At 41.2% G+C, this 22,512-nt stretch overlaps 1 protein-coding gene across 1 annotated transcript in view; it reads left to right on the forward strand.

Annotated features, from left to right (window-relative positions):
- CFL2 (cofilin 2) overlaps window positions 1-22,512 on the forward strand; it is an 83,265-nt gene that overhangs the window by 40,372 nt on the left and 20,381 nt on the right. The window contains exon 2 of the mRNA XM_069209107.1: window positions 12,022-12,329. Coding sequence (XP_069065208.1) covers window positions 12,022-12,329 — 308 coding nt within the window. The remainder of the gene's footprint in view (window positions 1-12,021; window positions 12,330-22,512) is intronic.

The raw sequence follows: 22,512 nt of genomic DNA on the forward strand, positions 1-22,512 counted from the left end.
TTCCAACTCCAAATTTTACTACACTGAGGAAAGTCTTGGACTTTGGAGGGGCTCACAATTACTATTCCGACTCCAAACTTAACCACATTGAGGAAACTGTTGGACTTTTGGGGCGTGGCCTTCAAGTTTACTATTCTCACTTTAAAATTAACCACATTAGGAAAAGTGTTGAACTTTGGAGGGGTACAAAATTACCTTTCCCACTCCAAACGTCACCACACTGGGGAATGTGTTGTTTTTTGAGAGAGAAGGGAAAAATTTACTACTCCCACTCCAAATGTACCACATTAGAGAAAGTGTTGGACTTTGAGCGAGGTTAAGATTTACTATTTTAACTCCAAGCTTTTCCACATTGGGGAAGTGTTGATCTCTGGGGAGATAATCAAATTTACTATACCCATTCTAAACTTAACAGCATTAGGGAAAATGCTATACTTTTAGATTTGAAAATGAATACACTACAACAACCCATTATCCCAAAAAAGGTAAACCACACAACATAAAAAAGTACATTGACAGTACTACCAAAAAACATAGGAGGTTATTACAACTTTGGAGGAGGTGTTAATCCGTCCCAAATGTGATGGATATACCACCAGCCGTATTACGAGTTCCATAGGATATAATGGACTCGTAATACAGCTGGTGGTATATCCGTCACTTTACCGTCACTTTTGGGACGGATTAACACCTCCTCCAAAATTGTGATAACCCCCATAATCTTAAATCACCTAGTGTACAAAATACATAGAATACAAAAACTCCTCATTTGAAAACCAATACCTATAATAAGATTTATAAAAATCAATTATTTTATTTGATAAAAATTTTTTGAATTATCAATGAGCCAAAATCTTTTTATCAAATTAAATACAAAAAACTCTTAGAAGCTTACAACTTATTAAAAATATTAAAATGAAAAATGTTAAAACATATTATAAAAATATGTTTAACAATTTGAATATTGCAAAAAAAATAAAAAGTTAAAAAATATAATTTAATAATATAATTGATTATAACTTTTAAAAATAATAATACAATTTTAAACATGATAAACTTAATAATTAAACATTTTATATTATCCCTACCCTCTAGCCCTATAATTTATGTTCCTAATATTATTATACAAAAATATAAATAATTTAAACATAAATGCATAACAATGAGAATGATATAACAAAAACAATAATTTAGACAACTATTTTCAAAAAATTGTTAAAAAATGAAAATCTTACTATTGATATTCTAGCCTACAATATTTTTCACATCATAATATTTAAGACCAATAATTGTGTTACACAATAGTCTTTCCACAATATTTTGTCATAACATCTAATATTTACCAGCCTTTTTTATTTCATAACACATTTCCAGGAGGAAGAGTAATTAAGCAGTGTCTACACATTTGAATCAGCTTTTATGAAAATAAGTCCACATTAAATCTCTTTGTTGAATTACTCATGAATTTCCAGCTAACCTCCAGGTGGAATATACTGATGCTCCACTTTGGGTCACTTCGAAGCATAGGTGGATGTGAGTTTTCTCCATCTCAGAGACACCATTTTGTGGTTCCCACTATAAGGGGCTGTCATAAACTTCTTTTGTGTTCAGGGCTTGCCTCAATCCTTGTTTACCATCTATAGATACTTGCCAAGCTAGGGCTTTAACTACCATCTGTGGGTTTGTAGCACATTGGTGGATTTGTTCATTCAGATCCATACTTCTGTTTTTGTGATCATTTTCTGTACCAGATATTCTGTACTTTAAATATTGCACTTGTAATTTGCTTGGCCTAAACTCCTTGACTAATCTGGTGGTTTCTCAGTGTGTTTACGCACCTGCATCAGATTTGTGGTGGTGTAAGGCAATCGACACAGCTATCTAAACTTTCAGTGCTGGCCCGTTATATAATATTGCGTTGCTTTGATTATTTGTGTAGTTTCCATGTGCAGTGTTTTGATATGGAATAATTTGCCTCCATGTAGTGTGCAACCCCGCAGCCAGGTTTCAGTTGTTGTAAACACTGAAGTGACTCAGGCGCACTACGAACATTCCTCTCCAAGAGATATGTGGAGCTGGAGTCTGGCCACAGGGCCATGTTCAGCAGGCATTGCTGTGTGTACTCTGGCACGAAGCTTGGTGCCAGGTTTAGCATGCAGTCTTGGGTGGGTTCTGACTCTAGGGCTGATGCCAGGGCCTCCATGGCACTCTCACAGAGCACAAGAATCTTGTCTTCTTACAGACATATTTTCTGAGACAATCAATCAATTTTTTAGCTCGAAAATCACATACATTCAGACAGTTATTAAATGTTACAAAAATAAATGTAAACTTAAACCGATACTAAACATTTTAAATAAAAATCACAGAACAAATGGACACATGGCAGTTTGACATCATAGTTTCAGAAAAGGCTCAATTTCTGTTTATACTAAATACCGAAACTCATTCCTTGGTACATGAGTGAATTTCAAAGTCAAGACCTTGAAATACTTTCAGTATAACGTAGGATTTCAAAATAAGCGTGTTTTTTGTTTTTGTTTTAAGAGGCAAAATATGTCTAGCCGCAAGAAATGTTCTCTGTTTTAGTCTCCTTAGTCACGATTTTACAAACCCATATACTCATCTCTGGAACAGATGAATCAGACAGCACTTACCAGATGTATTCTGATTTTTTATGGATAGGTGGACTGATGATGGATGCATCGAAAGGTGTGGATACATGAATACATGAATGGATACATGGGTGCATGTGCAGGTAGAGGGCAGGCGGAGTAACAGAGGATAGAGTAGTGAATGCTGCATTGCACAGTTGGTGTTTTCGATTCTGACAATTTAGCTTGCCTTTTGTGCTGCCCTGAAGTAGTTTACATTTCCAATGATGAAATCTTTACCACAGAAAGTGTTACACCGGCGTGGATTAAATAGAGCACGTTGCCAGGCACTATACAAACCGAAAGTAAAGTATTTGCATTTTTCTCTGCTACAGAACCTACATAAAAATGATGCCTGAAGAGCAGCAAAATAGTTCCCTAAAATAAAATCAAGATGAAGCCACTGTCTTCGATTCTGTTGAGCGAACATCCATCCATGCGAACTGTTCGAACTCCCCCAAACTTTCCACAGAACTAATCTGTGTAATGTGATGGGGTAGGAAGATGCCTGCTCACTGAATCAGAGGGCATCTCTGACAAGGAGCACTTATGCACTTTAACGGGGCCCTGCTTCCAGCCAGGCATCTCTGAGGTGTGCACACATGCAATTACAGCAAATGTCTGCTCTATATAGAGTTCTGTGACATCAGAGGCCAATGGCATTAGGACATCCCATGCCAAGTGTACGACCCTTCAATGAGGCATACACTCTTCTCGAGCCCACTGCTTCCTGGAGGTACCCACAGGAGATAAAATGTATAACATTAAAGCCACCCTTGTAAGATATATGATAATCATGATTTGCCGTCAGAGACAAGGGTGTGGCCTTGGGACAGCCCTTCCAAAGATTTATCTTTATAGCATGCATCCCAAGAGCACACATCTGTACTCAGTGTTCGTTATGTTCTTTTATTTTTTTCTGGATGCGGAATGAGCTTTTTATTGCAACTTATCCACTATGGAATGGGTGATTACCAGAGAAATCTGTGTTGCTGTATTGCAATTTCCTCTAATCAGAGAGTTTTCCACTTTATCTCTGTTGAAACTCCAGAATCTTGCCAAGTTGCCAGCGGTGGTGCGGCTCAGCTGCTGCTATCTGTTAAGAGCTGTGGATATGCAACTTCCAGAATATACCCTGTAGGAGCGAGCTTAGGTGAGACTTACCGTCTTTCCCCGCTGAGATATGACCAGCCAATCACCTCCCTCACACTTCCAACTCCCGCTTATGGTTACTTGTTCTGTCCTGACCTGTGGCCCCTGGTAAGGTCGTCAGGGAGGGGTCTATCTATTTAAATCTCTCATCGTCAGTCACCAGAGTGGTATAAGTTACTGGGCATCTGTTGTGTCTGCCCAGAAAAAAAGGTTGTATTGCAGAAGAAACTTGGGTCCCGATTACGATCTTGGCAGATGGAATACTGCGCCACAAATGTGAGGGATATTCCGACTGCCGCATTACGATCTCCATAGGATATAATGGGATCTTAATACAGCGGACTGGCTATAGGTCACGTTTGTGACAGAGTATTCCCCTCCGCCAAGATCTAAATCAGGCCCTATGTTCTAAATGAAGTTCTCTGATTCCAAAATATGTTCAAAGCTTAGAACTCACATGCCAAAGTACAAGCTCCTACTGAATTATTACTCAGTCTGGTTCTAGCGCTGTCTGACAGGAATGCTCTTCATTCATCGTGACGAAGTGTCATGGCCCATCAGGAATGTCCACTGAGAGTGTGTGTGGGACACTCTTGCCTTGTGACATCAGTGTCACCAGGCTGTCACTGACCTCGCAGCCACCATGGATAGAGTCAGGTTTGCACCAGTTAAGGGTGGAAACAGTGACAGGGAGCAGCAAGGGAGAAGATAGGGCTCCGGATGGGTGTGCAGGAGGCTAGTGAAGTAGTACGCTACACCACAAATGCAACACTCCACCTGAAAAGAACTGAAAGCACCCCTGTCAACCAGGACATCCTTGAGTTCTAAGATCCCTGGATGAACGTGCAGGCCGTATCAACAAGGGACAAAAGAATGGGCGTAGCACTTACTACTTCCCCGACCCTGCACCCAGTGGACGCTTGTCCAGCAAATTGCCTACATAGCGACTAAATGACAAAATCACAATGTGAATTTAATGTTAGGCATTGTTAGTGCCTTGTACAGACCTTCCAGTTTTTTTTTATTTATTTTTTTAACAAATCTTGCTGCTTTCTGATAATGCTCTTCTGGTCAGCACATATTATGGTTGCAATATTGGTCGTGCCGCACACTCACCAAGGGGCAGTTGTTTTGCAGTGATAGCTTTAATGTCTGCCTTGGCTTGCACAGAGCAACCAATATAAAAGTATGGGCACCGCCTGGATCATAGGATGACTGAAGGAATAGACTCACTAGTCTTTGGTGTTCAGCTCCTTGTGCGTCCTGTTTCCTCTTAAACAGAAGAACTTCATTCCACCTGGCATAAAAGGTTGGCGTCATTTTGCCTGATTCACAAACTGCCTTTTGTATTATGTAAACTACTCTACGTATCTGAAAATGTAGTTCACAAGCCTACAAGTGGAAACCTACAACTTGAAAGTCTACACCTAGGAGTAAATCTACACTTGAAAATGGGGAATTGTAAAAAAGTGTTGATTTACACCTAGGTAAACGTATTTAGAGACCCAATCCAGAAGGCAAAAACTTCCACAGACAAAAAGTTTTTTGGTTAGAAAAACCCTCACCCACCAAGGTTACCCCTTGGTGGCATGCTTCATCATTGGGTTTCTTCCCGTTCTGCTGCAGAACAAAGCATGCTGCGACCGACGGAATATGTGGGAGCACTGTTGGTATCAGCGATGTGGATGATAGAAAAGGGTGAGAGTGGTGGGGTCTTGGTGAGTTAAAAACACCCCCCTCTGGATGATATTAATAGTTTAATATGTCTCACAGGGGTGGCATGATTAAAAAGGGGTGTCAGGAGGGTGGGTATATTATGTACCTGTACTCCTTAGTGGTCTACATGTTTCGGAATCTACCCCTAAACTCCTCTTCAGGACCAAAGTGATCTCCCTAGTATCACTCCTCGTGCGCCTTACACTAGTGGAAGTACTCTTACTATTTACTGTGTTAAGGTGATATATACCAATAAAATTAAATACTACCCATCAGTGTCAATGCTCCGCTGGGCAAATCTGTGGAAGAAAAGAGAATATAGTAGACGTAAATGCATCTCTCAGGGGTGTGGTGTCGTTTTCACCATCACCCAGCCAAATTGCATCAGTAGTTCATACATAAAAACGAATACAAGACGTACTACGTATAAGAAACACTACAAAACACTTAAAACACGTGAGGCACCTCTAAGAGAACACACATGGTGCATGCGTGACCTACTTTCAGTGTTTATGCTAATTGCATGATAGGTCCTCCGGGAGGGGGGGGTGCTTATAGTCACACGCTGTAAAATATCCACAAATGAAAATGTGGTGACGGTCAAGCTCAACGAGCGCGTTCTAATCACTGCCAGTGGTCTAGGGCATACAGAGTACTTACTTCCTCAAAGCGACACTCCCGCCAAAAACCTACTTCTCACCTCGCCGTAGCCCGAAATAACACAGTGGTCCCCTTATGGATCCGGTATTTGTAATGGAGAAATGCTCACGTGTCCAGGCTTGCCGGCGTGTGAGAAGACTAGACCGACGACCTTCCAAGATGGCGGTCGTCGGTGGCCCAGTGAAGGGCTACGAGGGTCCTGAATAGCGGATGCTCCTCAAGATGCCTGTATTGATATGACATCTTTGAAATAGAAAAGCGACTCACAAAAAAGTGTCACGGGGAGATTGAGGGGGAAGAAAGTGGGTGGGCTGGGGGAGGGAGGGGTAATGGGAAGGGAGGGGAAAGGGGACAGAGGTATGAGGAAAAAGTGAAAGAAAAATTAGAAATTACAAAGAGAAAAGAAAAGAACAAAAATAATATATAAGAAATAAAAGAAAGGAAAGAAAAGAAAAGAACGAAAAAGTAAAAAATATATACTATAGAAATACAAATAATAAATAGAAAATAAAAGGGGAGAAAAAAGAAGAGGAGAAAAAAGGAGGGGGAAGGGAGATACCGAGAGAGGGAGGAAGAGGGAGGGGGTCTGATGAAAAAAAAAGAAAAAGGAAATAGAAAGGAAAAATAAAAAATCCAAATTAAAAAGAGAGAAAGTGGGAGAGGAGGAAGTAAAGGAAAAAAGGAAGAACGGGAGGGGACAATGGGGAAAGAGAAAGAGGGAGAGAGAGGGAGGTTTACGCAAGTTTAAGAAATAATCGTCATTCGTTAAGGCTGGAAAAAAGGGGCTTGATGGTAATCGAGGAATCCACAAGAGTTAAGTCCACATATGGTGGTGGACACCTAGGTGTCTTGCTCAAGTGGGGGGAACAGTAATTAATATTGCATTAGTTGTCCCCATGGGATGTTTTAGTTGAGACCAAGTTGGTGAGTGCGTAATTGGAAGACCCAGCGTTGTTCCCTTTCAAGAAGGAAGGACTCAGACTTAACCTCCTTGTGATGTTCGAGCATCTTCACTGCTTCATCTTCATTGCCTATGTGTGTCTGAGACTTGCTGTTCATGTGAGAAAAGGGTAATCTTCGTTTAACCACGACTCCCCTGAGATGTTGCATTTCTGAGTCCATGCGTAAAGGCGGACACAAATCATGTTTTACTGTTTGGATTTCTTGTGAAGCATTGCTTGTGAGCCGGGTGGAGGGTTGGGCCGACAGTTGCAACTTGTTGTCGGATTGGCCTAGTGTCCTACAAACAAAAGTGCTGGCACCCCTAAACCAACAGTCTTGCCTAGAGCAAGAGTCCAACTATGACAGTCCTACCCAGTTAAGGCTTGTACATGATGTTGCCTACTAGAAATCGTGTTGACTAGGCAAACATATTGGTGAAGGCTCAACCACTCAAGAAGACAGGGTAAAATCTCAGGCTCCCAAAGCAAAACCTAAAGCAAGGCAAACACTTACCAGACCACTAAGAACCTTTCTTAATGTATGAAGTAACCTGTTGTGATCCATGTCAGAAGCTCGATGAACCAAAACCAACATTGAATGGCTACCCCATAATATTTCAACATAGATTATAAATAGAGAAAACATGATAGTTAAAAGGACCAAGATCGCCATATACATTTAAAGAGCAAAACAGACGTGGCTATTCCACAAGCATCTCACCTTTTGCAGCAAACTTGGGAAACTAGGCAAGATATTTACAATACGCTATGAGCCAAAAAGATGGCCATAGTAATATCACTGAATGACCACATACTATTTCAGTACTCCAATCAACTTGATCCTGGCAAAAAATGAGGCTTGTAATTGGCAGCGTCTAGAAGAAAGTCCCAGACTAAATACGAGACAGACCCAATGAAGCATTAGACTGAACTCTTCGAATAGGAACGCTTTCTGAGATTTGATACTAGACATAAGCTTCTTACCAAAATGGCGACTCTTCAACCCCGTGACAAGGGAATTTATATTCTTGTACTTCAGGCATACAGTGGTTTTCAAGAAACAACTTCTTCCTCTTATCAAGTATGTTACATATGGCAGACTAGCTTAAAGCCAAAATCATAACATTTGTGCATTGTCTAACAATGCTTAGTTGGTGGCCATTAAACAATATTAGCTAGCGCTTTGCCGCCATCCCAACGGGAATAAACACCGTCCCATAACAGAATGAAACTAAGGATTTGAAAGAAAAGATCAAGGTGTTCTTCATATTCAATGGAGATGGAGAAAGGGCACCATAATTAGCGTGTGGTGCTTTGAAAGCAGTGGTGAGGGGTCTGATTATCTGAACATGGTCTCAAAAAAGAAAACATAACAAAACCTTGAGAGAAAACTACAAGATGAAAAAAAAACTACAGAACAGGAACCTTGAGCAAATTTAACAACTCAAATTTAAAAAACCTACAGAACAGGAAGCTTTATGAAACTTAAAAACTCAAAATTAAAAATACAAAATATACTTTGAGCAATATATTTTAGGAGAGGAGACAGGAGGCTGTAAATTTTATGAATAGATTAATAAATTGTCAAGACTATTAGCACATCGCATTAAGCAAAAGCAGCTGTCAAAACACATTTCAAGAATAAAAACAGCAAGTGGATAGGCTAAAATATCACAAAGTATGTAGTGCCCCCTTATTACTACAGTAAACTGTACGGTGTGGATATCCCTATGGATCAGCAGCAGCTCAGGGAATACTTCTGGTGCCTTAACATCCCAAACTCCTCAGATCATAAGCAACGACTATGGTGGAACCCATTATTGCAGAGAAAGGGAAAACCATCAGCACAAATCAGAAAAACAGCAAAACACTGGGTCTAGATGATTTCCTGGAAGCAAAACTGCAAATAGTTTGTCAATATTCAGGTACCACTGTTAACAAAACTATACAACTGCATGCTAACAACCAGAAAACTCAAGGACATAATGAGGCAAGCATACATAACCATGAATCCTAAGGTGGCCAGGGATCCAACGTACTGATCAAACCATTGTCTGATTCCTCTATTGAATATGACCTTTAAATCCTGATCAAGATTTTTGCTGACAAAAGGCGGAAATCAATCTACCTGGTCATTCGGAAACATCAGTATGATTTATCTGAAACAAAAAATAAGAAGTGGGTAATGCTCTAAAATATCAGAGGATCAGTGGCATGTTTTGCTACTATTTATTGTGTTGACATCATCGGTGCACGGCTAAGAAGATCCCTAAACTTTACACAACGTATGAAACACCTCTCCTGCCAGATTTGAGCCTTACAAAACAACTACAGGCTACTGAAAGACTACAAATACCTGAAGGCGTTCTGCTCTCTGCCAGTTACTTGCACAAATGAGGTTTAGGGCCTCATTTAATTCTTGAGGGTAAGGATACTCCATCGCAATAGCAACGGTATATATTACCGCCAAGAATTTGTTCCACCTCATTAATTTAGATACGGACAGACCCTGGTTTAATAATGGCGGAGTCTACTCCTCTGTGATTAAACCCCTCCGACGGCCCAGTAGAGTAAGGGCCCGCGGAGGCAAACTTGTAATTCTGTCTGCCTAATTTACATGGGAGCAATTAAAAGTCAGATTTCTCTGCCCGTCATCACCATGAAAACCCTGGCAGTAGGGGGCAGTGAAAATTGCTAATCGCTCCCTTCGCCATGGGAGAGGAATCCCATGGTATGGAGAGTGTTTTATTTTTTATTTTCAAGAAGAAAATCCTGCTTCAGGATTTTCTTTTTGAAAATAAAAAAATAAAACAGATTGGTGCAGGACGCCAACATGTAGACAGAGCCCTGCACCAAACTGTAAACAGCATTGACAGGAACGGCCTAGACTGGCAGTGCTTTATAAATGAGTGCCTGCTTGGCAGCCATTTCTAAATCTGGTGGACAACATCTTTTCAGAGCAAATGAGAAACAGGCCGCCTGCCAGGAATTAAATTAGACTCCTATTTACCCAAATGAGGCCACACCTGAATGTCTCGTATCCAAGAGGTCAGTGTTCAAGGAGTAGTGATTATCCTACCATTGACGATGTCATGTTTGTACCCAAGCAGTGAAGATGGTAGCTGAACCATGCCGCACTCACATGCCCCATACAACTCTGTAGAAATGACTGGCAACGAATGCTATTAAGCAGCACCGACACTTCAAGGCAGGCAGCAAACAACTGTGAAACCTGTAAACAGCACAGTTGTATGCAACATACACCAATGCACATAGTGTCACAGCACTAAGGGATACATTGACCAGTCTGATCTGCATCTCACTGATAAATTAGTGATACCAGACCTGATATCTCCTGTTAATGAGAAATTCCAGCATCCAAATTGTAAAAGCATCACAAGTAGTCACGTATATCCACGCAGCCACAGTTGTATTCCAGCGTACCCAATTAACATACTGTCACATGACTTGTATGTCAGCAGTACACATCACATTTCTTGTTTTCAAAAAAGAATTGCCAAACACCTTGCATCGGAGCAGTCACTGACCTAATGTTGAAAGAATAATGTTGTCACGTAGGCATGCCTGCAGGCAGGAGTGATAACCTACATCTAGCCGGTTAAAAAGAGACATACTCTGAGACTGCTTCTTAGGCAGAATGTGCTTCCATCTCTGCTAGATATCCAGAGGGACCAGATAACCTGAAATCCTACTTTGAAGGTTAAGCTTCTGCATCTTAAAACTTCTAAAACTCTGCAATATTATTATTGATTTAGAAACCATTATTACATCAATTTTGGGTCACGAATACAAAGATTGTGTGTTATGGTATGTTACATGTATTTGTAAAGTTCACTGTAACCTGCGAGGGTATCCTAGTGCCGAGCTGGTGTGTGTGCTCAACCACTGCCTCGGGTCAGTTGGGTAATCAAAACCCAGGTCTTCAGCTTTCTGTGGAGTTCAAGAAGAGAGGAGGAGGCTGTGGTGTGGAGTGGGAGGTCATTCCATGCTTTTGAAGCAATGCAGGAGAACACCCGTCATCCTCATCGGGGTTGTTTATGCGTGGGATGTGTGCGAGTAAGAGTCTTTGGAGTGGATGTGTCTGTGCGTTTGGTAAAAGGAGATGCAACTGTTCAAGTAGGTGAGCCCTGAGTTGTGTAGTACCTTGAATTTCCATATGAAGGGTTTGAAATGAGCATGTTTCTGAATCGGGACCCAGTGGAGCTCCCTGAGGTGTGGTGTGGTATTAAGAGTTCTGTGTGGGAGATTGAGGATCAGTCCTGCTGCTGAGTTCTGCGTGTTTTGTAGCCTTCTGGAGAATTGCGTGATGATCTTGGCACAAAGGGTGTTCCCATAGTCTAACTTGCTGGTGACTCGGACAGGAGTGATGGTGTTTCCGGTGTTGGTACCCATTTGAGAATCTTCTTCAGCATCTTCATGGTGTGGAAGTAGGATGCAGTGACGCATGTCCAGTTTGCTGTCTGTCATGATTCAGAGGTTTCTGGCGGGAATGATGGTCTGAGGTCAACCAGCCACCAGTCAGAATCCTTGGATTCTTCAATACAACGTAAATTCATTGTAGAGAAATATCTATGGCGTTGTCCACTGTCATCACATGGTTAGATGTAAGTTACTTTTACGTGTACAATAACAAAGAAGACAAAGTACCTATTGACAAAGGATCAGCAAAAAAGCCAAGGCTTAACAAACTGCAGCCATTGACAACAAATCCTTCAGTGTCTACTAGAAGTAGCTTTAACACCAATTCTTGGTGCTATCCTGTGTGTTGAAATACAAGTCATATCTTCTTTATGGGGGTCTGACAAGCTTGATAAGTAGATATTTCCTTCTGATAGAACACCTTTCCTTAAATGAATGATATTAACTTCTGTTTGCAGGCTTCGGGCGTCGCCGTAAACGATGACGTCATCAAGGTCTTCAATGAAATGAAAGTGCGGAAGTCCTCCACACCAGAGGAGATCAAAAAGAGGAAGAAGGCTGTGCTCTTCTGCCTGAGCCCAGACAAGCGGGAAATCATTGTGGAGCCTGAGAAGCAGATCCTAGTAGGCGACATTGGGTGCACTGTGGAAGACCCTTACGGGTCCTTTGTGAAGCTGCTTCCACTTAACGACTGTCGCTATGGACTGTACGATGCTACGTATGAGACGAAAGAGTCCAAGAAGGAAGACCTGGTCTTCATATTCTGGTGAGTGTTGGGGATCTGGGTAAGCATTATCAATGTCACCCTCCAATTCCATTTGATTTCAGTGCATGAAGAGTCAATGAGCAGAGCTGACAACAAATTTTTCATAACACCGTCTTCTTATCTCGCTTTTTAAAACAAATTTTGAAACTGCAAAAGTTCCTCCAAAGGCGACTGCACTCTGATATATGAAGTGGTTTTAGGGTAAGTGAAGTATGTTTTCTTGTGTTTAGGAAGGTTCTTTTAATACATTATTTCAGTATTTTGCTTAAAGCCAAAAAGCTGAGTTTTTCCAGAAAATATGGGCGAATGGATTGGGCCTTATTTACAGTTTGGTGAATAGGATACTCTGTCAAAATGTGAGGGATATCCCGTCTGCCATATTGCAAGTGATGTAGGCTACAGTGAAAGCGACGTCACCCACGTCTGTGATGGAGTATCCTTCTCGCCAAACTCCAAGTAAGACTCTTAGGCCCTTATTACAAGTTTGTCAGAATAGGGTGGGGTATTTACCACATGCAGTAAATACCACTATCCAGGATAAATACCTCATATTACAAGTTTTCAACAGGAAAATTAGGTACAACATGTGGGATCGGTTTTTATTTTAGCACATCCAGTGTTTCCCATATACATATCGGCATGTTTCAGCTGCACTGATAAATATTCTGCTTTTGCCAAAATAGTCCAAAATATTCACTTATGTCATTTTTTTCACAGATTGCAAAATTCCTACACCAAAATGTTTGTTCCAAAAAATAACGTGTTACGCTCAATAGTGTTTAAAACAAGTGTGCTCGGAAGCCCAAGTTCTAGCTCAGTTAATTTCAAGTGGTACACAACTCTGGCCATGAGGCTGCAACCACCATTATAGAGCGACCTCGAATATCTCCTGGAAATTCTACAACTTGACTTGAATAAGCAAAAATAATTGCCTCTTTAATATAATACCTCAAAGTGATTTTAGGTGCCTTTTAACCCTGAGTAGATTAACCAAAACTGGCAAACGTACTGTGGGATTTCCTGGATTTACTAGATATGTCAGTGTATATAAACAAAGCTTGTATAACATCCAACATCTCCGTCGTAGTCCCAGGAGAAGTCTTTGCAGACCTGGGGTTTATTCCCTGCAGCCTTCACATTTATCCAAATATTCAACATTATTTGACATTTGTTCGCTTCCTTTTTTAATACCTGTGGCTTAGTGTGTGTTTTTTCCTGTGTACAATTAGTTAAATTGGATATCTTGTCGATCTTTATCGGTTGTCATAAATGGTAGAATACTCACACCTATGTCCTAGAAAGCCAGAACACTTATACCGCATTTAATAATCAAACTACTGTCATAAAATTAGCATTTTTAAATGCAGATCAGTATACAGAACAACCACTCTAAGGCTGAATTTTCATGAAAGTTCAATTGGTTTATTTCCAGTTACAATGTACATAAATAAAACTTGCGTTGGTAAAACAGGGAGACATGCAGAAATGAAGGGAAAAAACACACGTAAGGCAACATAAAGAGGAAAGACTGGAAGTAGCCTCAGGTCCTTTACTGAAACCACCGACTTCCATTTCCCATACCTTGCACTGCCAGCCACTCTAAAGCCCCAGTCCTTTCTTCCAGCACGCGCAAGAAGGATCCCAGAACATTCCAAGAGGTTTTGTTACTCTTTTTTAGAGTAACGTTTCTCCGTTTGTTGTCTTGGATTTATCACCATCACTCAGCATCTTTGGAACTTCAGAGTGATCGCCAGCTATGTTTGCCCTGCTAATTTCCAGCTTTGTGGCACTTATTCCATTATGCCTTCTATGTGATCTGCCCATGCTGTGGAAAAATAAGAAGCAAGGGTATTCATTCAGTGTGTTGTTTGTCCTCTCTCACTACATCCTACCAATGAATGTACCTCCTGTAAAAACGAAAAGCCACGTAGAACATTAAAGGATCATGAAAGAGCTCAGAGAGAAGACGTAAGAATCAGAGAGGTTCAAAAGGACCTTGACAGAGTGACCAGAGATGTAGATCCTTTCTCAGTTACTCATGATTCATCCTCTAAGGACTCCTGCAAAGATGAACAGGAGGCACAAACATTTGCAACATGCGTGCCATCCCCAAATGTCTTTGATTGGCACAACAGCGAACACATATATGGTGGCTCCATGCTTATTGTCTATGCAGATATGGCTCGTGGTAGGAGTTCAATACCAAGGGATACATCAACATCAAGGTACACGTCAGTATCTGCTCGCTCTAAAGTGGATTGTTCAGAATCTCCCCATTTAGAATTGAGTTATATGGACTCTCACTCCTCATCCTGCTGTTTCTCAGAAAATCCCCATTGAACTCAAAGAAATCACTTCCCTTTGATTTTGCACATTCCCATTTGGAAGTTTTTCTTTTAATTGAGAAGGATAGTACAGAATAACCAAAGATAGATAGATTCTGGATAATGTCCAAGGTAGGTGTGCTCTTCTGTTCAACCTTCACCATCAGTTTCACCAACGAAAGCATCCAAATGCCATCTGCATTAGTTGTGCCTGGGACTAACATTCTTCATAAGAACACCACATGAAAGACCCTCATTTTCAGAAAGGAAAATGCACGTTCTCAAGATATTTCTTGACAAACAAAAATGTCCACAACTGAATAGAGACCAATCCTGGACCTGAAATACACAAACAGTTGCATCAAAGGGGAGATGTTCTTTATTGTGGCTCATCATCAGATCTTTCCTCCACTCTATCCGGGAAACTAGATGTATGCAGTGGACTTGTAATATGCATACTTTCACATCACGCTAGGAAGAAAACAGAGGAAGGCTTGTGGTAAGAAAGCTACATTTTCAGTACTAAATCATCTTAGTCCGCTGCAGATCATCTCCTCAAACATTCTCTAGGTGCATGGGCATAGTAGACACTAATCTGAGGAAACAAGAATATTTATTTAGCCATAAATGTTCATAAAAACTAGGACCCCTCTAAAGTGCTTCAATATTACCACACCATGACGCAGCTGCTACATTCTGTGCTTCAAGTGAACCATCAGAAGGCCTTATCACTACCAGCTCAAGTCCTGGTGGATCTGGGATCCCCTAGACCGTCATCAAGAGAACTATTTCCTTTTCAGGAGAGAGTAGATGTCCGGAATCAAAAGGGTTATAAATTGCAAGCAAATTTGCACACTACCGCGAGACACATCCCACCACTGGTAGGTTAAATGCCTTTGTCTGTCTTCCTTGTTCCGCAAGCAAGGCGGTCTCTACATCGTTGCTTGGAAGATCAGTAGTCACAGGCAAAGGGCAGCTGGGAAGACAAGCGGATGCCGACACAATTAGCAAAACAATCTCTGCTGTGATGGACCTGTTAGTAGAATAGGATGTGGTGATGTCCTAAGTGCTCCAACACAAAAGCCCTATTTCTCTACTGCCTGCTGGAATGAAGGGAAGTCTGTCTAGCTCTGGAGGAGTTTCGGATGTCTTTGATGATGGGCAGGATTTTGAATCAGATAGATAACACAAGTGCCATATTCGTTGTGAACAAAAAAAGAGGCACCTGGTTGATAACACCGTCACTGGAAGCACAGTACACTTGAAACTGACTACTGTTGACATATCTATTGATAAAAGCAGCTTGCGCTCCAGAGATTGAGAATTCACAAACATGCCCTCAATAGGATGATGTAGAAAACCACAAATGGGTCATAAAAAATAGTGTTCTACAGTACATCTTTTTAGAGTGGAGATTTCCTTTTATAGGTGTTTTGTACTAGCCCAAAATGCAAAATGTCCATACCTCACGTCTATACACTGAGAAACAAGAGTTATTAGCAACGCACTTGTAAACGATTAAGGAGTACGGGGAAGGTCTGTGGAGTTTTCCTACAATTCCCTTGATTCCATCTAAACAATTGAAGCATAGATGTTCTAATGCCAGGATGAAACTCATTCCTCCAAAACAGCACATGCAGTGATGACACTTGCATTTTCTCCAGATTTTAGAAAGGACACACAAGAGGTTTTTGGTGCAAAGTGAGCCTGCTGACAGCTGCAAGGGGACATATTCCATCCCAGAAAGACATTGTTGATTCAATATGGCAGCATCACTGTTAGATTATTTTGGTATAGATGCATGAATTTATCTCAGCCTTGAATTAAAAGAGACAAAGAGCCTGGGTATGTGAGCTCTGCCATCCAAAATGTTTTGGGGTCCGTCCAAGAAATCTTTGGGCACCCCTGGTCACCTTAAAATCTTTGCCTTTTTTGAGCTAATGCCATCCCTTGTGATGCCAAACAAAATGGAATTATTTATTAAACTTTCGGAAATTAGGCCATGCAAAAGCAGCTGAGTGTTTGAGCTAGTCAAAATAACCAAAAGAAGGCTTGAACAAGCACTGATAAAGCCATTTTTGCTTGGATCTAAATTGTTTTGTCATGCAATATTTTATGTGGAATCAAGCGTCTAAACAAGCCTGGTTCTTCACTTGTAGGAAAGACAGTGTAAAGTCGACTTGGTGGATGTTTAATGGTTCTCGGGCATAGTATTAAAAGAAGGTGTGCACCTAGCATACTCAGCTTCAATTGCCACACATTTGTAACCCTCTTTTACTACTTGCATTGTTGCTGCAAAAGTGAAAATGAAGATTGCTCTGAAGCTTTTCACCATTCCATCAAGGAAAATCATACATTACTATCTTTCATTTATCCTCGTCTTGTCCCTCTTCTTTTCTTTCCATGTGTATACTTCTCTAGCAAGACAGTGACCTCTGCAGAGGAGCAAAAACATGAGGAGGTGTGAAGCAGGAAAAGAGTAGAGATAGAAATGAGATAAAGAAGAGGTGCGAGGTATGGAGAGATGTAAGAAGGTGAGAGAAAAGTTAGAAAGCCAAAACAGAATATACAGAGAGGCAGAAGGAGGAAGAGGTTGGTAAAGAAAATGTTAGAGAGATAAGTAAGATTTTAGAGTGAAGGAGAAGCAGCAAACAATAAAGAAATATCTTGTCAGTCTGGTCTGGTAGAGTAAGGAAAGTATAGAGATGCAAGGTGGAGAGAGTGGTGAGGTGGAAAGAGGGGCAAACTGAGAAGATATTTAGGCAGGTCAGGTAAACAGGGTAGTGACGCAGAGAGAAAGGTACAGAGAGGGAGGGGTGAAACATAGAGAGAAATGAGGTGCAGAGAATAAAGAGGTGAAGTAGAGACAGGTAAGGTAGAGAAGGAGAGGTGAGGTATAAGAGAGGAGATGTAGAGAGATGTGCAGATAGAGAGTAGAGCGAGGTACAGTGGAGAGCATACATTGACACAGGAGGTGCTGAGAGAAATGAGAGGGAGAGAGACTTGGCTGGGATGCAAAAAAGGATGCAGAGCTAGATAACTGAGTAGAAACGTGAGGGATGAGGTAGAGGGAAGAATAGCAGAAGGTATAAGATGGAGAAGTGAAGTAGCAAAGAAATGGTACAGTAAATTAAGGTGTTAGCTAGCGAGGGCTGGTGGGGTAGAGTGAAAGAGGTAGGTATACAGATGTTAGGTAGAAAGATAAATAAATTAGACAGAAAGTTGAGATATAGGGCCAGATGTATCATGCAAAATACCAATTGTGATGCTCGTTCACAATTTGCGAGTTGGTAAGGGTGTCCCCTTCCTATTTGCGACTCGCATTGCTATGCTAAATTGCTTTGTGACCGCAAATGCTGTCACACTGGTTGTAACCCATTCGCAAAAGGGAAGGGGTCCACAGGGGACCCCTTCCCCTCTGTGAATGTTGCCAAAAAGGGGTTTTCAGAGCAGGCAGTGGTCCAGTGGACCACTGTCTGAAAACCCCTTTAAGGAAAACGGGCTGCAAAATAAAAATAAAAAACTGCTTTATTTAAAAAGCAGTCACAGACATGGAGGTCTGCTGACTTCAACAGGCCACCATCCCTGTGAGTGCAGGTACTCGCTATGGGGTCGCAAAATGTGACCCACCTCATTAATAACAATGAGGTGGGTCTTTGCGACCCCCTAGCGACTCGCAGTCGGTGTCTGAGACACCGTACTGCATCTGATTTTGCTAATCAGAAATTGCGTGTCGCACCGACACGCAATTTCCGATTCACAAAATCGGAAAATGCTACATCTGGCCCATAGTGAGGCGGTGAAGAGTAAAGAGATAGAGAAAGAGCTAGATAGGTAAGGTAAAGATAAAGTCGCATCAGCGAGAAATAAACTAAATGGAAAAAATACACAGATTGGTGAGACGGAAGCACTGTAGTGAGGTATTATGAGAACTGTGAGGCAGACAGCTGAGATAGAAAGAGATGGTAGAGAGGCTGAAATGTAGAGGAAGACACAGAGAGGTAAAGCGAGGTGAGGTTGTGAAAGAGGTAGAAAGAGGAGGGTTAGAGAGGTGTATTGAGAGTGGGGAGGTGGCTAAAGGTGATGTAGATAGAGTTGGAATAATAAGAGAGTTATGTACATAGAGACGTAGTGGAAGGCAGAAAGAGGGAGATAGAAAAATAAAGAGAGGGTTCACGTAGAAGTGGTGAGGAGAACTAAGGAGAGAGGGAGGTTGTTTTGAATTTAATTGCCTCCAGCTGCCCAAGAATGGCTGAGTCAGTTTCCAAAATCAAAAAAAGAATCAGTTCTTTTAAGCTCACAGTTATCACTTTTCTGGGAGGGTAGATGTAGAAAGAGGGGACCCTGGGCAATTGCTCACTTTACACATGCCTTAAAACAGCTTTGTAAGAGAAATGAATGAAAAATGACAGAGGTTCTTTTTGTGGCAGCAGCATTAGGGGTTGGATTTGAAATACCTGCCATGCCTTCTTCACCTGGTGAAACCAAAACTGCATTTTTGACCTATTAAGTTACATCTCCCAAGCCCAATATAGTTTTTCACTATTCCAGTAACAAAAGATATTTTGAAGTGGCTACAAAAGCTTTCTCCCCACTTCGAAACGTATCTCTGCATGGGATTACAATCTGGTATTCTGTAAACTGTATCAAATTTGGCTACTCCTTTTAAACCCACACATAATACTTAATTGTCTCACTTATTGTGGAAAACCGCTTTCCTACTTGGCATTACATCGGTTTGTAGAGTCAGTGAGCTTCAGGCCCTCTCTTCCTTTGAACCTTATAGAGTTTTCCACTCCAAGATATTAGGTATGAAACATGTTTCCTTTCTTCCTTAAGTGGTCTCTGATTTTCATGTAAACAGACTACTTTCTTATCTGTATTTTTCCAGAATTACGCTATAGCAGCAGATAGATCTCTCTGTACTTTAGATATTAGAAGGGTGGTTGGTCAAATTTTACCTTAGCAGGACTAAGGTTTTTAAAAAATCTAGCCAACTATTTATCGATGTCGGCCAACTACATTCTATCCTGCATTATTTATGTTACCATTTTGGCTAATAAACTGTTATCAGGTAGACCATAAGCATATTTGACCAGCGTAAAAGGTGCTACAGAGGCTTTGCTGAGAAATGTGTCTTAACATTAGTTGCATGGAACCTACTCAGAGTTCCATTCTCCCCTTCACATGACAGTATTGCTTTGATTCAGATGTCAATGCAGGCTCAGTAGAGGGTAAACCTGCTTTGATTAATTTGTTTGAGTAATCACCCTTTTTGGTGAAATAGTTCTAGCTTTTACCGTCTTATTATTTGAGACCACTTCTAGATGGGATGGGATTGCTACTCTGTTGTACTGTTTTTGACTATCAATGATGATACTAAAAGAAGAAGAAACAATTATTACTTGTGATTCTAGGTTTCATTCTTAGGAATCTTTTCTGGAGTCTTTGAAGTCATAAGTACTCCACCCACATCCCGGGCTACATTCTTGAGACCGTAAAACTGTCCAGTATAGGGATCTAATAGGTTTGTCAAAAAGAACTAGAACAAATGCCAGTTTGATGCCTTCAGGAACCACTTCAGCCTCTTGGAAGCCATCAACTGTTCTTCAGCTCTACCCTCACAGGTTTCTTCGTACTGGGTACCTCTTCAACTCTAAGAGCCTGAGGCCAAGGTCCCCCCCATCAATCTGTAGACCCCTTGGTTGTAGAGGATGAGCTCTACATCCACCTAGTCAAAGGTATAAGGTGACCCTTATAAGGGTATAAGGGATTTTACAAGGCACTTCATGTTGGTGTGCTTCATTCTTAGGTTCTCAATGTGTAGAGCTCCTGGGCACTCAGTGTAAAGGTGAAGGACCCCAAGGATATGTGATGTTAGGGTGACTCCCCTCAAGGCACAGATAACACCTTTGGACATACCTTGACATGGTAGATCAAGCAGTGAAGAAGAGCTTGAGCCCCCTTAATAGGAGTGTCATAGCTGCGAATGTCAGGCCACAGGTCTGAAGTTGAGCAAAGAGTAAGAGACATGCTGTCTCCAGGGGGACACTGTTTGTAGCCTCAGCAGACAAGAAAATGAAAAGTGTGAACATGAAAATGTGGCAGCAAAGATTAGAATAGAGAAGACTGTTGGCTTAATGTCAGTTCAGAGATTCTGCTCCCAAATAAATATTCAGCAGTGGGTTCAAGCTGGCAGTGGCCACAGTATACACCCATAATCCGGCAGAGCAGCGTATATAGCTCAGAGCTGATGCAGAGTTACATCAGGTAGTATCCAGTAGCCATCAGCCCAACCCAAATCAAAGTGACTTCTTCATTCCCTCAGCCAGTGCAAGGATTCAAGATTGGGAGTAGATTGCCACGGACAAGTGAGCAGTGTTTTTCAGTTAAAGCACTCTTTTCTCTCTCCCTGAACAAGAACTGAGCATTCTCATATGAAAGGGTGCAGGAGATTGGACAGTACAAACTCATGAGTTTATTCTAGATATTTTCCAATAAAAAATGAACCCCACCCTGCTTGCACTCATACTAGACCTCAGGGCGCTCAACATATTTCCGAATAAAGAAAAGTTACAAAGACAGCTCTTCTGGATGACTACTTTCAGTGCCCCTGAGATAGTCTGAAAGTCTAATTCTACCAACCTGTGGGAAGGCAAACTGTTTATTCCAGTCTTTCATGGTTAGTGTTTCACACGCTCACATTTCTTTACTATGATTCAAGCTGATGTTAGCTCCAAGAGCTTTTGCCAGATGCTTAGGATGACTGACGGTCCATCTACAGAGATAACATCTTCATACTTATCCCTGTGTTGGCAACTGGTCTCTAAGAGCACCAGTAGCAACAGCTATCAGCAAGGGACTAAACAAGGTAGTTCAAGTATTGTACATTCAGATTCATAGTCAACTGGAAAAGTATTTATCATACAAAAGAGTAACATTTAAAAGAGGTAGTTGTCCTACAATAGGGAGTATATTTAACTCTCTAAAAACTACGCTTGGTTTCAGTAGTTAAGGTCTTAAAGTCTGGGCAGAAATATCTGTACTCAGCCTGAAGTCCTTCTTAATCCACTTGGTATCTCACCTTCATCTTTACACATAGCTTCCATCCTGCAGACAGTAAAAATAAAGTTTCTTATAATAAGAGAGAACATTCTGCTGGGACTTCCTTATCTTCAAAGATAAGACGACTGATCTCTTTCAGATACGACAGTAGGCATAAACGTACTCGAGTCAACGGAAGTATACTAGATTTAAGATCTTTTGCCTCCGCTGAGGCTCAAGTCAGCTCTGTTATTGATTGGTGACATGACCAGTATGCTGTACCAGAACATTAAGGGAGGGGCAAACAATTTCAAGCCTCTAGCCGAGAGAGGCTAGAGTCCTGCAGTACTGGTCTTTCAGAGAGCGCAAGCCCCTAAGGGTGAACCATCTCCCAGGTGCAGACAGCCAAGTAGCAGATTGCAGTGACCAGAGAGTGCATACAAACATATGGAGCGGAATGAAACATAAATGGTGAAGACTTTTTTAGTTCATTCTTGGGGGTTTGGGATTTCTGTGCTACGGTAGAAAATGCCAGATGCTTAGACAACGCATCCAGATTTCCAGGAAATGTAACATTGCCTAGCTATCGTCAAGGAAAGTTACAGTTCTATTAAGGACATGGAGACAAGGAATATGCATTTTTCTTTTAGTTTATTTAGCTCAGTAGCCAACAACAACAAGAAAGCCTACATGTCTACATGTCCCATGAGTCTTTTAGAGCCCAATTCACAAAGGTAAACTTAGACCAAAAGTTGAAGTTTACACCCGAAGTCTGAGTTTAGACCTAAAGTCTAGCTTTACTCTTAAAGTTAAAC

This window comes from Pleurodeles waltl, chromosome 9 (genome assembly GCF_031143425.1).
Source record: "Pleurodeles waltl isolate 20211129_DDA chromosome 9, aPleWal1.hap1.20221129, whole genome shotgun sequence".
Classification (NCBI taxonomy): Eukaryota; Metazoa; Chordata; class Amphibia; order Caudata; family Salamandridae; genus Pleurodeles; species Pleurodeles waltl.